Here is a 13,805-nt window from a genome sequence, read left to right as displayed (position 1 = left end):
CAATAAATGTTATTTCAACTTTGCATAGAAATGGCTTCAGAATAGAGTCTTAAAAGTGGATTATTGGGGCCAGGCACAGTGGCTCACGCCTGTAATCCCAGCATTTTGGGAGGCCAAGACAGGCGGATCATGAGGTCAGGAGATTGAGACCATCCTGGTTAACATGGTGAAACCCTGTCTGTACTAAAAATACAAAAAATTAGCCTAGTGTGGTGGCGGGCACCTGTAGTCCCAGCTACTCGGGAGGCTGAGGCAGGAGAATGGCGTGAACCCAGGAGGTGGAGCTTGCAGTGAACCAAGATGGTGCCACTGCACTCCAGCCCGGGTGACAGAGCAAGACTCTGTCTCGAAAAAAAAAAAAGTGGATTATTGGACCAGAGATTAACGATAATTCTGTGAGATACTACAAAATTTACCTCCACAGAGATTGTACCCTTGTTGTACCCCCAACAACAATGTACAGGATTTCTGGTTTCACCAGATTTGCCAAGAGAGTGTATTGTCAAACTTTTGGATTTTTTCCAATCTAACAGGTGAGAAATAATATCTCAGTGTAGTTTTAATTTGCATACCTCTTATAGAAGGTTAAGCATAATTTCGTATGTACAATGGCTATCTGCATTTCTTTCTCTGTACACTTTTTTTTTTTTTTAATTGAGTGATGGGGTTGTTCAGGCTGGAATGTAGTAGCACAATCATAGCTCACTCCATCCGCGAACTCCTGGGCTCCAGCGATCCTTCTGCCTCGGCCTCCCAAACACGTGTTTGGGAGCAGCATGCTGTTATAGGCACGAGTCACCACACTTGGCCTAATTTATCAATCTTTTTTATTAATTCACAAATTTGACTTTGAGTCAGAATTAGGCTTTCCTTACTTTCAGATGATAAAGGAATTTACCACTAACACCCTGCTTACTTTTAGCACTTGCATAGCTTAATTTTTTTTATTAAGGTGAAATCCATATAACATAAAAGTTAACCATCTTAAAGTGTATAATTCTGTGGCATTTAGTACATCCACAGTGTTGTGCAACCACTACCTCTATCTAGTTCCAAAACATTTTCGTCACCCCAAAAGAAACCCCATATCCATTAAGAAGTCAATCCCGGCTGCTCTGCCTATGGAGTAGCCATTCTTTTATTCCTTTACTTTCTTAGTAAACTTGCTTTCACTTTATGGGGAAAAAAAAAAGTCAATCCCCATTCCATCCTACTCCCAAACCCTGGAAACCACCAATCTACTTTCCGTCTCTATGGATTTACTTATCCTGGATATTTCATACAAATGAAATCATACAATATGTGACTTTTTGTGTTTGTTTTCCTTCATTTGGCATAATGTTTTTAAGGTTCATTCACATTTTAATACGTATCGGTACTTCATTCCCTTTTATAGCTCAGTAATACTCCATTGTGTGTACATACTATATTTTATCTATTCATTGGCATTTCAGTTGTTTCATTTCAGTTGTTTCTGCCTTTTGACTTTTTGAGAAAGGGTCTTGCTCTGTCATCAAGGCTGAAGTGCAGTGGTGTGATCATAGCTCACTGTAACCTTGAATTCCTGGGTTCAGGTGATCCTCCTGCCTCAGCCTCCAGAGTAGCTAAGACTACAGGTGCACACCACCGTGCCTGGCTAATTTTTTTATTTCCTATTTTGTAGAGATATGTTGTCCAGGCTGGTCTCAAGCAATCCTCCTTCCTTGGCCTAACAAAGAGCTGGGATTACAGGTGTGAGCCATCACCCTCAGCCTTGATTATTGTAAATAGTGTTGCCATGAACATCTGTGTGTATTTGTTTGCGTGCCGGTTTTCAATTTTCTTTTTTTTTTTTTTTTTTTGAGACAGGGTCTCATTTCGACACCCAGGCTGGAGTGCAGTGGCATGAACTTGGCTCATTACCGTCTCAACCTCTGGGGCTCAGGTGATTCTCCCACCTCAGTCTCCTGAGTACTGGGACTACAGGTGTGCACCACCATGCCCGGGTAATTTTCTGTATTTTTTTGTGGAGGCAAGGTTTTACCATGTTGCCTAGGCTGTTCTTGAACTCCTGGGTTCAAGTGATCTGCCCACCTTGGCCTCCCAAAGAGCTGGGATTGCAGGTGTAAGCCACCATGCCCAGCTCTGTTTTTAATTCTTTTGGGTATATATCTAGAAGTAGAAGTGCTGGGTCATGTGGTAATTCTACGTTTAATTTTTTTTTTTCTTTTGAGACAGAGTCTAGCTGTTGTCGCCCAGGCTGGAGTGCAATGGCACAATCTCAGCTCACTGCAACTTCCGTCTCCTGGGTTCCAGCAATTCTCCTGCCTCAGCCTCCCAAGTAGCTGGGACTACAGGCGCCTGCCGCCACGCCCGGCTAATTTGTTTTGCATTTTTAGTAGAGACGGGGTTTCACCATGTTAGCCAGGATGGTCTCAATCTCCTGACCTTGTGATCCACCCGCCTCGGCCTCCCAAAGTGCTGGGATTACAGGCGTGAGCCACCACACCCGGCCTATTTTTTTTTTTTTTTTTGAGACAGAGTTTCGCTCTTGTCACCTAGGCTGGAGTGCAGTAGCGCAATCTCAGCTCACTGCATCCTCTGCCTCCCAAGTTCAAGCGATTCTACCACCTCAGCCTCCTGAGTAGCTGGGATTACAGGTGCCTGCCACCATGCCTGGCTAATTTTTGTATTTTTTAGTAGAGACAAGGTTTCACCATGTTGGCCAGGCTAGTCTTGAACTCCTGACCTCAAGTGATCCACCCTCCTCGGACTCCCAAAGTACGGGGATTATAGGCGTGAGCCACCATGCCCAGGCGTTAAGAGTATAAACTATAAATTAATAAATTAAAAACATAAAACACTACTGTATTTTCCTAAATCTTGATTGCTTTTCTTCTGCTCACCTTATTACAATAGTCTTGCAATAAGAAAACTGTTGGAGTTTTCTATTTTTATTTATTTATTTATTTTTGAGACAGGGTCTCAGTCTGTCACCCAGGCTAGAGTGCAGTGGCACAATCTCGGCTCACTGCAACCTCCACCTCCCAGGCTTAGGTGATCCTCCCACTGCAGCCTTCCAAATAGCTAGGACCCCAGGTGCATGCCACCACACCTGGCTAATTTTTTTTTTTTTTGAGGCGGAGTCTCACTCTGTCGCCCGCGCTGGAGTGCAGTGGCCGGATCTCAGCTCACTGCAAGCTCCGCCTCCCGGATTTACGCCATTCTCCTGCCTCAGCCTCCGGAGTAGCTGGGACTACAGGCGCCTGCCACCTCGCCTGGCTAGTTTTTTTGTATTTTTAGTAGAGACGAGGTTTCACCGTGTTAGCTAGGATGGTCTGGATCTCCTGACCTCGTGATCCGCCCGTCTCGGCCTCCCAAAGTGCTGGGATTACAGGCTTGAGCCACCGTGCCTGGCCTTTTTTTTTTTTTTTTTTTGGTAGAGATGGGGTTCTGCCATGTTGCCCAGACTGATCTTGAACTCTTGAACTCAAGTGATCTGCCAGCCTCAGCCTCCCAAAGTGCTGGGATTACAGGTGTGAGCCACCAAGACTGGTTGAATTTTTGTTTAATTTTTATTTTTTTAGAGATGGAGTCTCGCTGTGTCACCCAGGCTGGAGTGCAGTGGCACGATCTTGGCTCACTGCAACTTCCACCTCCCCAGTTCTAGCAATTCTCCTGCCTCAGCCTCCTGAATAGCTGGGATTACAGATGTGCACCACCACACCCAGTTAACTTTTTTTTATTTTTAGTACAGACGGATTTCACCATATTGGCCAGGCTGGTCTCAAACTCCTGAGCTCGGGCAATCCAACCGCCTTGGCCTCTCAAAGTGCTAGGATTGCAGGCGTTAGCCACCGCGCCTGGCCTTAAAATTTTGACTGTAAGTAATATTGCATTTCCTATAAAAACATTTAAGAATTGCAAATTAGGAAATAAACCAATTCAACTTTAAATAAATAAATAGAGTGTCCTGTGGACACTTTAAAAAGGGCATTGTGGGCTGGGCGCGGTGGCTCATGCCTGTAATCCCAGCACTTTGGGAGGCCGAGGCAGGCAGATCACAAGGTCAAGAGATTAAGACCATCCTGGCCAACATGGTGAAACCCCATCTCTCCTAAAAAATACAAAAATTGACTGGGTATGGTGGCACGCACCTGTAGTCCCAACTATTCGGGAGGCTGAGGCAGGAGAACTGCCTGAAGCTGGGAAGTGGAGGTTGCAGTAAGCCAAGATTGTGCCACTGCACTCCAGTCTGGCAACAGAGCGAAACTCCATCTCAAAAAAAAGAAAAAAAGAAAAAAAAAAAGTGCATTCTGGCCAGGTGTGGTGGCTCACACCTGTAACCCTAGCACCTTTGGGAGGCTGAGGTGGGTGGATCACATGAGGTCAGGAGTTCGAGACCAGCCTGGCCAACATGGCGAAATCCCATCTCTACTAAAAATACAAAACTTAGCCAGACATGGTGGCACTCCAGCCTGGGTGACAGAGCGAAACTCCATCTCAAAAAATAAAAGTGCATTCTGAGACCAGGCACAGGTTGTTCATTTGCCTTACAATGTTTTTAAGGAATGCTCTTTGCACAGCCACTTTTCTGCCCTGAGTTAGAGTTAGACAAAACAAAGGTAGGCACTTTGTGTCAATCCTTCAAGTAGCCCACCAACAAATTAGAACAGACAAAATTCTTTGAGAATAAGGTCTTCTCTGCTCCCTCTGGAACCAGGAACCAGGGTCCTACATTGAGAACATGGGCTGCCATCTTCAAGAGTACAACCAAGCCAGGGAGGCGGGGTGGGGCAAGAGTGAGTAAAAATGCTGCAAAGCTTTTCTGCCATTTTTAGGTTGCCTCTTCCTGGATTCAGCATTCTCCTGGTTACTGCAAATCTTTTACTATTCTCCAGAGTTCTCAAAATGTTGGTTCTGACAGTTTCTTCTTACTTTTTGGTGTTTCTGTGGATGAACAAGCCCTTAGAGTTACCTACCACATGATTTAATTTTTACATTTAGATTTCTGATCCATATGGAGTTTATCCTAGTATACAGTGGGGGTTCAATTTTAATTGTTGTCAAATGGCTATTCAATTACCCCCAGTCTATTTACTAAAAAGTCTTTCTGGATGGGTGTGGTGGCTCACACCAGTAATCCCAGCACTTTGGGAGGCTGAGGCGGGTGGATCACCTGAGGTCAGGAGTTCAAGATCAGCCTGGGCAACATGGCAAAACCCCATCTCTACTAAAAATACAAAAATTAGCCAGGCGTGGTGGCTAGTGCCTGTAATACCAGCTATTCAGGAGGCTGAGGCAGGGAGAACTGCTTGAACCTGAGAGACAGAGGTTGCAATGACCTGAGGTCCTGCCACTGCACCCCAGCTTGGGTGACAGAGTGAGACTCTGTCTCAAAAAAAGTCTTTCTGTCATACCTGTAATACCAGTGCTTTGAGAGGCCAAGGCAAGAGGATCGTTTGAGCCCAGGAGTTTCCGACTGCAGTGAGCTATGATCACAAAAATCAAAACTAAAATGACGTTTTATAGAATGATTTAAAATGTGGTAGGGCTAGTATTTGCTTGCTCTTCTTTTCAGCGTTTTCTTCACTTCTCACTCTCTCTCTCTTTTTTCTGTGGTAGAACCTTGCTCTGTCCACCCAGGATGGAGGACAGTGGTGTGATCATAGCTCACTGCAGCCTTGAACTCCTGGGTTCAAGTTATCCTCCCGCTTCAACATCCCAAGTAGATAAGAGTACAGGCACACACCACCATGCATAGCTTTTTTTTTTCCCCCCCAAAGAGATGGGGATCTCACTATGTTACAGAGGCTAGTCCCTTTTTCTTTTTTTTTTTTTTGAGATGGAGTCTCGCTCTGTCACCCAGGCTGGAGTGCAATGGCGCGATCTCGGCTCACTGCAAGCTCCACCTCCCAGGTTCATGCCATTCTCCTGGCTCAGCCGCCCAAGTAGCTGAGACTACAGGCACTCACCACCACGCCCGGCTAATTTTTTGTATTTTTAGTAGAGACAGGGTTTCAGCATGTTAGCCAGGATGGTCTCGATCTCCTGACCTCGTGATCTGCCCATTTCGGCCTCCCAAAGTTCTGGGATTACAGGTGTGAGCCACTGCACCTGGCCTGCACAGGCTAGTCTTGAACTCCTGGCCTCAGCAATCCTCCTGCCTCAGCCTCAAGAGTTGCTGGGATTACAAACGTGAGCCACTGCCCCCAACTCACTCTTCACTGTTCTTATTTTTCAATGAAAACTTCAGAAGTGATTTGATTTTAGAAAAACCATATTTTTATTGGGATTATGTTGAATTAATTACCTTAGGAAGGAGTGATATTTCTATGATGTTTAGCTGGCCTATGCAATTATCCTTTTTTTTTTTTTTTTTTTGAGATGGAGTCTCGCTCTGTCACCCAGGCTGGAGCGCAGTGGCATGATCTTGGCTCACAGCAACCTCCGCCTCCCGGGCTCAAGTAATTCTCCTGCCTTAGATTCCCAAGTAGCTAGGACTACAGGCACATACCACCATGCTCGGCTAATGTTTGTTTTTTTTTGTTTGCTTTTTTGTTTGTTTGTTTTTTTGTTTGTTTGTTTGTTTTTTGAGATGGAGTCTCACTCTGTTGCCAGGCTGGAGTGTAGTGGCATGATCTCGGCTCACTCCAACCTCTGCCTTCCAGGTTCAAGCGATTCTCCTGCCTCAGCCTCCTAGGTAGCTGGGACTACAGGTGCACACCACCATGCCCATCTAATTTTGGTATTTTTAGTAGAGACAGGGTTTCACCACGTTGGCCAGGATGGTCTCCATCTCTTGACCTTGTGATCCGCCTACCTAGCCCTGCCAAAGTACTGGGATTACAGGCGTGAGCCACTGCATCCGGCCGTATTTTTTTTTTTTTTTCAGTAGCGACAGGGTTTCACCATGTTGGCCAGGCTTGTCTCAAACTCCTAACCTCAGGTGATCCACCTGCCTCGGCCTCCCAAAGTGCTGGGATAACAGACACAAACCACCGCGCCCAGCCACCAATTATACATTTTTAAGGGTACTTTTGTGTCTTTGTGGATTGCCTAACTAGCTTTTTAATTTACTACTTTCTTATATTCTAGGAAGCATGGGCATGGGGGCAGACAGAAGAGTAAAAAGTAAAAGTATCCATACCTGCAGATGCCTGTGCCTGGGCATCAGTGTGGCGCTGGCAGACTCTACTCAAGAATTCACTCACTTGTCGTAGGGAAAGGGCATTATGCAGTGTTTCCAGAGGGTAGATGGTAGGCACCATGGAACACCCTTCAAATCCTGTTTGAAAAGAGATGGGCAAAGTCAATGTTATTCCTGCCAGATATACCCCAACTGGACAAGGAAGCATGGAGAGTCCCTGAGAACCATCAGGAGAGTCCGTGGCTTTTGGAGTGTGGGGTATCCAAGACTCTTAGGAGAGGGAACTCTTTAGAGCCCCTAGGGGAGTCTCTTTTTCTCACTTTCAGATTTCCTAAAATATCTACCTGCTAAGGCCTCCAGGTGAATCAAATCACCTCTCATGCTACCTATGGAGAGTTTGCAATGTCCCATGGAAAAATAAACAGAATCCCAGTAAGGTAAGCACCAACACTGTTCTCACACTTTCTGGGGGAATAAAACAAGGATCCAGAGGTAAGGGGTGAAACTGCAGATCTAACATGAGATAGGGAGGTCAGGGAACTGGGAAGAAACAGCAGATTTTGGGTATCATGAATAAGAGAACCAGATTAAGGAGAAGGACATGGAATCTGAGAAGGGGTTCATGCAAATTTAGGATGTCTGTAGAAAGGCTAGAGTACTTGGATGCAAACTGGAGGGCATGCAATACACATGAAGCTCAGCCCAGGAAAACCACATGCATGAATAGGATGGGGATGGAAGTTCTTTCTTGATAGTTTCCATCACATCAAAGCTTCACCCTTCTGATCTACTGGAAAACCCCAGACTTGCTAGGATCTTTGTACTTCACCAGAAAAATGAGGCAAATGCCCTAGAAAAAAGAAAAAGCACTGATTTTCTGCTCGAAACCCAAGAATTCCAATGTAGGTCTATCAGTCTGGGTAGGGTCAAGGGTAAACATAAATATGTAACCCTAATACTAGGGACTGGTGATGGAAAAAATGTCCCCAATGGAGGATCAAGAAAAACACATCCCAACCACTTTCTCAGTCCCCAATCTTTCCTATGCCTCCTCAACATCTCCTTAAAGGGACTAAGGATATGCGGGACAACAATGTCTATGCAAGACAGCTTCCTGTTTACCAGTGACTAAAGCCCGTAACTCAAAAGGGTTATAACCTGACCATCTTCTAAGCTCTGTCCTTTGTTTGCCCCAAGGATACAATTGAGGCTTCTGTGCCTCAATTTCCCCCATGATCTAATGGCAGGAGGGCAGGAAAGTTACTGCCTCTAGCTCCTCAGAGTGGCTAGAAAAACATTTGGATTTGAAGATGGTGGCAGTAGAGTGTTAGAGTCGTAAGAACAGATTCCAAGGCAAGAGATTACTCCCGTATTGAATAGAACTGGGGGATGAGTAACATTAGGGGGTGGTGAGAAAGGAGAATAGGAAGGGATGAGCAGCCAATGCTACAGCTACCAGGCAGTCCGGCCCCAATCCCATCCAAGCCACTAAATGCAAGTTACATAACCTCAAGGCAAACAGGAGAAAGAAATAGGTGGGCTCTCCTGCCAGAAGTGCAATAAGCAAAGCAGTCAGTCCCAGCCAGGGTAGTGGCAGCAGCCAGCTTGGTGGCAGGGGGTACCGTAGAGGCACTCGGGATCATCCTGGCCTGAGCGCAGCCAGTTCCGGAAGAGGCGCAGGTGGTAGGAGCACTGGTGCAGGTGATGCGCCAGCGTGGCATCCAAGGAGACTGGCCGGCCCCCTGTACAGTCAGAGGAAAAACTGCGCAGCAACCGGACCACAGGGTGCTGGTCATCCAGCAGCTCTGGAGGGGGTGAGGGGACCACGGCAGGAAGCACAAAGATAGAGAAAGAGAAGAGGGAGAGACAATGAGGGGGGCACTGACTAGCACAAGCATTACTGGGAGGTGGGGACACTCAGATCCAAGGTGAGCTAAGAGAGAAGCAGAGATGGTCAGAGCCACTGGGCATCTCTTGCAGGGAAGAAGAGTGGTGTCATCACACAACGAGTCTGAAAGAAGGGATAAGTGAGACCTCATCATACAGCAATGTCCTCCCCTTCCTCCTTGAGCATAATTGAGTCGGTGCTTGTAGACAGCAGTCACATCATTGTGAACAGGGGTGAGCTGGCAGTTTTGTAGCTGGGAGTCTTGACTACAGCTTCAGGATCCCTCATCATTGGATGAACCCTACTTAGGGCCTACATTCTCAGGTGAATGGATTTACGAAGTAGGGATAAAAATGAAAAGTTCAAAGTCACTCCGAGAAGACTGTCAAGGATGGTATTGGTATCAAGACAGTCAAGCTAAAAAGGCTCTTTTTTAGGGCAGGCCTTCTGGACCACACTCTAAGATAGCCAAAGACAGGGATGGTATTAGGCAGCTGGCACAGGAGACTGACAGGAAACCAGATGTAGAACTCCTTTAAAATGGTATGTGTGGAAAATGGAATCAATATGTGAAAATACCAATATTGACTAACCATCCCTGACCTTACTGTTGTTTAAACAATCAGTTAAAAAAAAAAGTACACATAAAACTCAGGACTTAGAGATACTGTATCCATTATGAAGCTGAAAGTTAGATAAAATTTTACATTTTCTTCCCACTGCTGGTGAGTCTAACTGCACGTTTTTCAGCTGGTGAGTGGAAAAGCTTTGATTCTGAACCCCTCATTTTAGCTACTTGGCAAACTTTGTGGATGCATGTAATTGAGCTACAAAAGGTTGAAGGCAGTCAAAGGCATGTGGAGAGGAGTGTAAGAGGAACAACAGGGAAAGATCTTAGAGAAAAGGTATGGGATCTTAAGACATGATGTGAGGATGGACAAGAACTTGAATACGGGATGTTGGTATAGAGAAGGTAGAATCAAGGCAGCTGAGGATGACTGCTCAAAACTCCCAGACCAGAACTGGCTCCACAAGGTGATCCCATGAGACTGTGGTCTTCAGAGACCTTAGCTTGGATGTCAGGACAGATTTCAGCTCTACCTAGGCTAGTCTTGTGAGCACTAACTGTATGTACCAATGGTCACATAGTTACATGGGTCCCTAGAAGATAATGGGCTTGACAAATCCAGTGGTCACATGCTGACATTCTGGATGAGCGTGAGCCACAGTCTTTCCCACTTTATTAATTTACTTTGGTGAGTTCAGTGTGCAGTTTAGTAACAGGCTATACTTGTGTGCTGGATATAGTTACAGGATATAACAGCAGCTTATCAGGAACAGAGGCAGGGATAGGCTGAGGGCTGCTCTCTCATCAAAGTGTGAAGACACACTGCCTTGCCTCTTTTTCAAAGCCAGGTCCAGTATGTCTAGCTGCTGTTTCAAAGCCAGATATCATGGCAAGGAGATGGTGATGACAGAGCTGCTGTGACTTATCTGCAACTACAGACAAAACATCCACTTTGTAATTGCTGGTCAGTCAAGCAAGATCTTGGCCATGGAGGAGAGCCTTCATATTTCTTGAGGGTCAAATTGAATCTAGATAATCTTCCTCAGCAAGTGACATACAGCTCCAAATTTCTGCTGTTGTCAACAGGTAGAACCCAGATTCTGGCTTCTTAAGCATATTAGCCTCCAAGCTCCAGCACAAGAAAAACAAAGGAGGCCACAAGACCCCTGAGGAAGTGTGCAGGGTATTGGGGATCTTAAATTTGTTTTCCTGCACAATACCTGCATTATCCAGCTCTTTTTTCCTCACCTCCTTTTGGCAGAATTAAAACTTCTTCAATGGGTGAGGCTGCTAAACAGGGCTTTGGGGAACTGGAGGTACATAGGTCTGAGGGTCTGCTTTATGGACTTGGGTCTTTTCTTATGGCACCTAAGAACTAGGAGATATGTGATTTAGCTCTGATTTGAGTAGCCCACGTTCCTCGTACTATACTGTGGACCCTAAGTCCAAGTCCCAGGCTGTGCTATTGATGCATCAGGTTCTATTCTGGAGATGGCTGTGGCACATGAAGGACAGAAGAGCTTGAAGCTAAATGAGCGGGCACACCCATGAGGCTCTGAATGGGAATTCCTGCCACAGGCACAATTGGGAGCCTGGGGGCAGGGATAAACTGAGCCAGCATAGGCTAGTCAACCTAGGGAGAGATTTCAGCAGTGCCTTGTGAAGATGTACAACCTGACTGGGCTAAAATCTAGCAGCTGTCACTTGCTAGGCAACAGGAGATTAGCATATAGAGGTTTGGTAGTCTAATTTTACTTCCCTCAGAGAGTCTTAGCTCTTGAATAGAAGAAAACCATACCTAAAAACTAGATTCACCTTGAAGACAAAATATAATACAGAGAGAAAAATAAGGATACCAAGGATACAACTTACAAAGAGAGTGAGCCTCGGTTCTCCTGCTATACCCTACAAAGAGACCATACCCCTCAATTTATGGTTTACAGAGATCTCCAAGCTCTCCCACCGCAGTGTGGGCAGACCCGGTTCTTCAATGTTCTTAAAATATTATTCATTCCTAAGCTCCCCCAGAATCCCCAGCAGACATCCCATAGGTAGGCTGGTGCCACATGGAAACTACACTTAAAAACTCAAGGTACGGTCCTTTTTCTTTTACCTACTACCTCCTACTCTTTATTTTTTATCCCAAAGCAACCTGGGCTCTTGTTTTCTAGGCCCAGGCACTAGGTTAGTAGTAACATAAAGCAAATGTCAGGAGCACAAGAGCCACACAACATACACATAATGGCAGGAGAAAGAAATATGGAGATGGGAAACTATATACTCAAGACTAACACCCATATAAGTAGGCTTAGGAGCTGGGAACTGCAGCACTGCTCCAAAAGAGGAACAAACTAGTTATCCACATCCACCCCAACAAAAGAGTTGGAGAAAAAACAGAAAGATCAAAGTTATATAAGCTGAGGAATTGGGGGTATGGGGGAAGAGAAGAAATGGAATCAATCTAGGAAACACTATTCCCATCCTAAGAAGGGGAACCATCATATCTGTACACAGCCTGGCAGTCATGTGATAGGAAAGGGAGAGGTTTTGATGGTGTTTTGGTGGTGATGCTGACAAAAGTGATGACGGTGATTATGGAAGTAAGACCCTGAGTTGCCACAGGGATGGGGCAGCCAGGCTGCAACCAAGACTAAGGCTGTCACAAGGAAACCATCCCAGGAGGGACACTTAGTGAGTGGCTCATTCAGAGACAGCAGGGTGTCAACACAGTGGAAGGAGAGGCAAAGTCAGTGTCAAAACTCAGAGTCAAGTGTCTAGAGGTGACATGGTGAGGAGGAATGACATTGAGTCAGAAGCAAACGTACCGTTAGTCGGATGCTTTGCAAACGACACAGAAAATCGTTTTACGGCCGGGACAAACAAGAGCTCTGGGGAGAAAAGACATCATGGGGATTATACCCACCCTTGTCCCCACCCTCTGTTCTGGAGGTTGCTCGCAAGATAGTCTGTTCTTTAAAGTTAGTTATCTGTCCTGCTCCCCTCCCCATCCCTTGGATTTCTAACTAACACATGTCAATCTCTTCCTTTGGTAAATCTCTTAGGAATCTATGTGTCATCTCTACCACAATACACCCCTACAAACAACCCTAATTTTACCACTGTGTCCTCTTTCTGGTCATTTGGAAATAAAATCATCACAGAAATATTCATCCCTTCCCCCAGTCTCTTTCCATATTATCTTTTCTGCCTTAGCTGAGCAACATTCCCTTCCCTAAACCCAATTTGCTGCATTTTATTGGAGGTTTCACTATATTCTTCCCAACCATGCATCATCCTCCTTGGTCCTTACCCCTACAGGCCAGAATCCAGGAAAGAGTACAAACTGATGCAGCAGGACTGTATGTGGGAAATTATGAAGGGATAAGCATAAATAATAGTATTTTTATGGCAAGAGGGAATGCAAATGGAGAGGTGGAAGGGGTCCTGGTGCCTTCTCCTATCTATTACTGATGAAGAAAACTTGTTATAAGGCCAATGTCATCTTAAGCATGAATAGTTCTTGAGCTATGTCCTTGCTGAGAGACAAGTGAAAAAAGGAGTTATCCCCCAAAACCCACCCACATACCATCTCGGTGCTTCAGACTGGCAGGTGGTAGCTTTTTGCCATGGCTGCGGGCGTAGTCCTGAAGATTCGGGGCACTGGAGGAGCCACCCAGCACTGTGGTGCTGAACAGCCCTGTGCACTGTGAGCCTGCAAGGCCGGGAGTGTGTTAGTAGCCACGTAAAGCCACAACTATCACACAGAACTATACACAACTTCACATAACATCAAGACACACACAGCCATTCAGAGTCACCACCATGTGGCCATTCCACATAACTACAAATGGCTTTACACTTCTGCATAGTCACAGTGGGCAAGCAAAAGGGGGATTCTTCTGAAGAGTTACATGGCAGAGACAAGAGGCCACTACAAATGCAGGGTTAGTCATATTAGGGGATTCAACGCTACTGAAAGGGATAGACTGTGCTCTCCAGGTGGCTCTCAGAAATGCTCATATTATAGGTACGTCCCTCTAGATTCCCCCTAGATTTAATTGGGCACCCCTTACCCTGGATATATAGCTTTAGAAACTCAGAAATCTAGTCCTTGTAGGTTTGAAAGGAAAAGCCTTCGACTGAAGCTAGAAGACTGATTCTGAACACTCAGCTGGCACCCTTCTGATCCTTCCTAAGCTTTTCATTCAACATCCCCTCCC

General features: G+C 45.6%; 1 protein-coding gene across 10 annotated transcripts in view; it reads right to left on the bottom strand.

Annotated features, from left to right (window-relative positions):
• The window catches only part of PPIP5K1 (diphosphoinositol pentakisphosphate kinase 1), a 52,887-nt gene that overhangs the window by 12,355 nt on the left and 26,727 nt on the right, over window positions 1–13,805 (bottom strand). For 3 of the 10 annotated variants that reach the window (XM_033190315.1, XM_033190309.1, XM_033190316.1), the window contains 2 exons: window positions 13,172–13,297; window positions 7,130–7,267 (listed from right to left, as the gene is read on the bottom strand). In XM_033190315.1, coding sequence (XP_033046206.1) covers window positions 7,130–7,267; window positions 13,172–13,297 — 264 coding nt within the window. Of the gene's footprint in view, window positions 1–7,129; window positions 7,268–8,751; window positions 8,935–12,410; window positions 12,474–13,171; window positions 13,298–13,805 lie in introns of all 10 variants that reach the window. The other 7 variants (XM_033190313.1, XM_033190310.1, XM_033190307.1 and 4 more) reach the window with 4 other exon arrangements.

Source organism: Trachypithecus francoisi, unplaced genomic scaffold (assembly GCF_009764315.1).
Source record: "Trachypithecus francoisi isolate TF-2019V2 unplaced genomic scaffold, Tfra_2.0 Lachesis_group3, whole genome shotgun sequence".
In the NCBI taxonomy this organism is placed as follows: domain Eukaryota; kingdom Metazoa; phylum Chordata; class Mammalia; order Primates; family Cercopithecidae; genus Trachypithecus; species Trachypithecus francoisi.
Note: the sequence above shows the minus strand (reverse complement) of the source record. Positions and strands in the feature narration are given on the sequence as shown.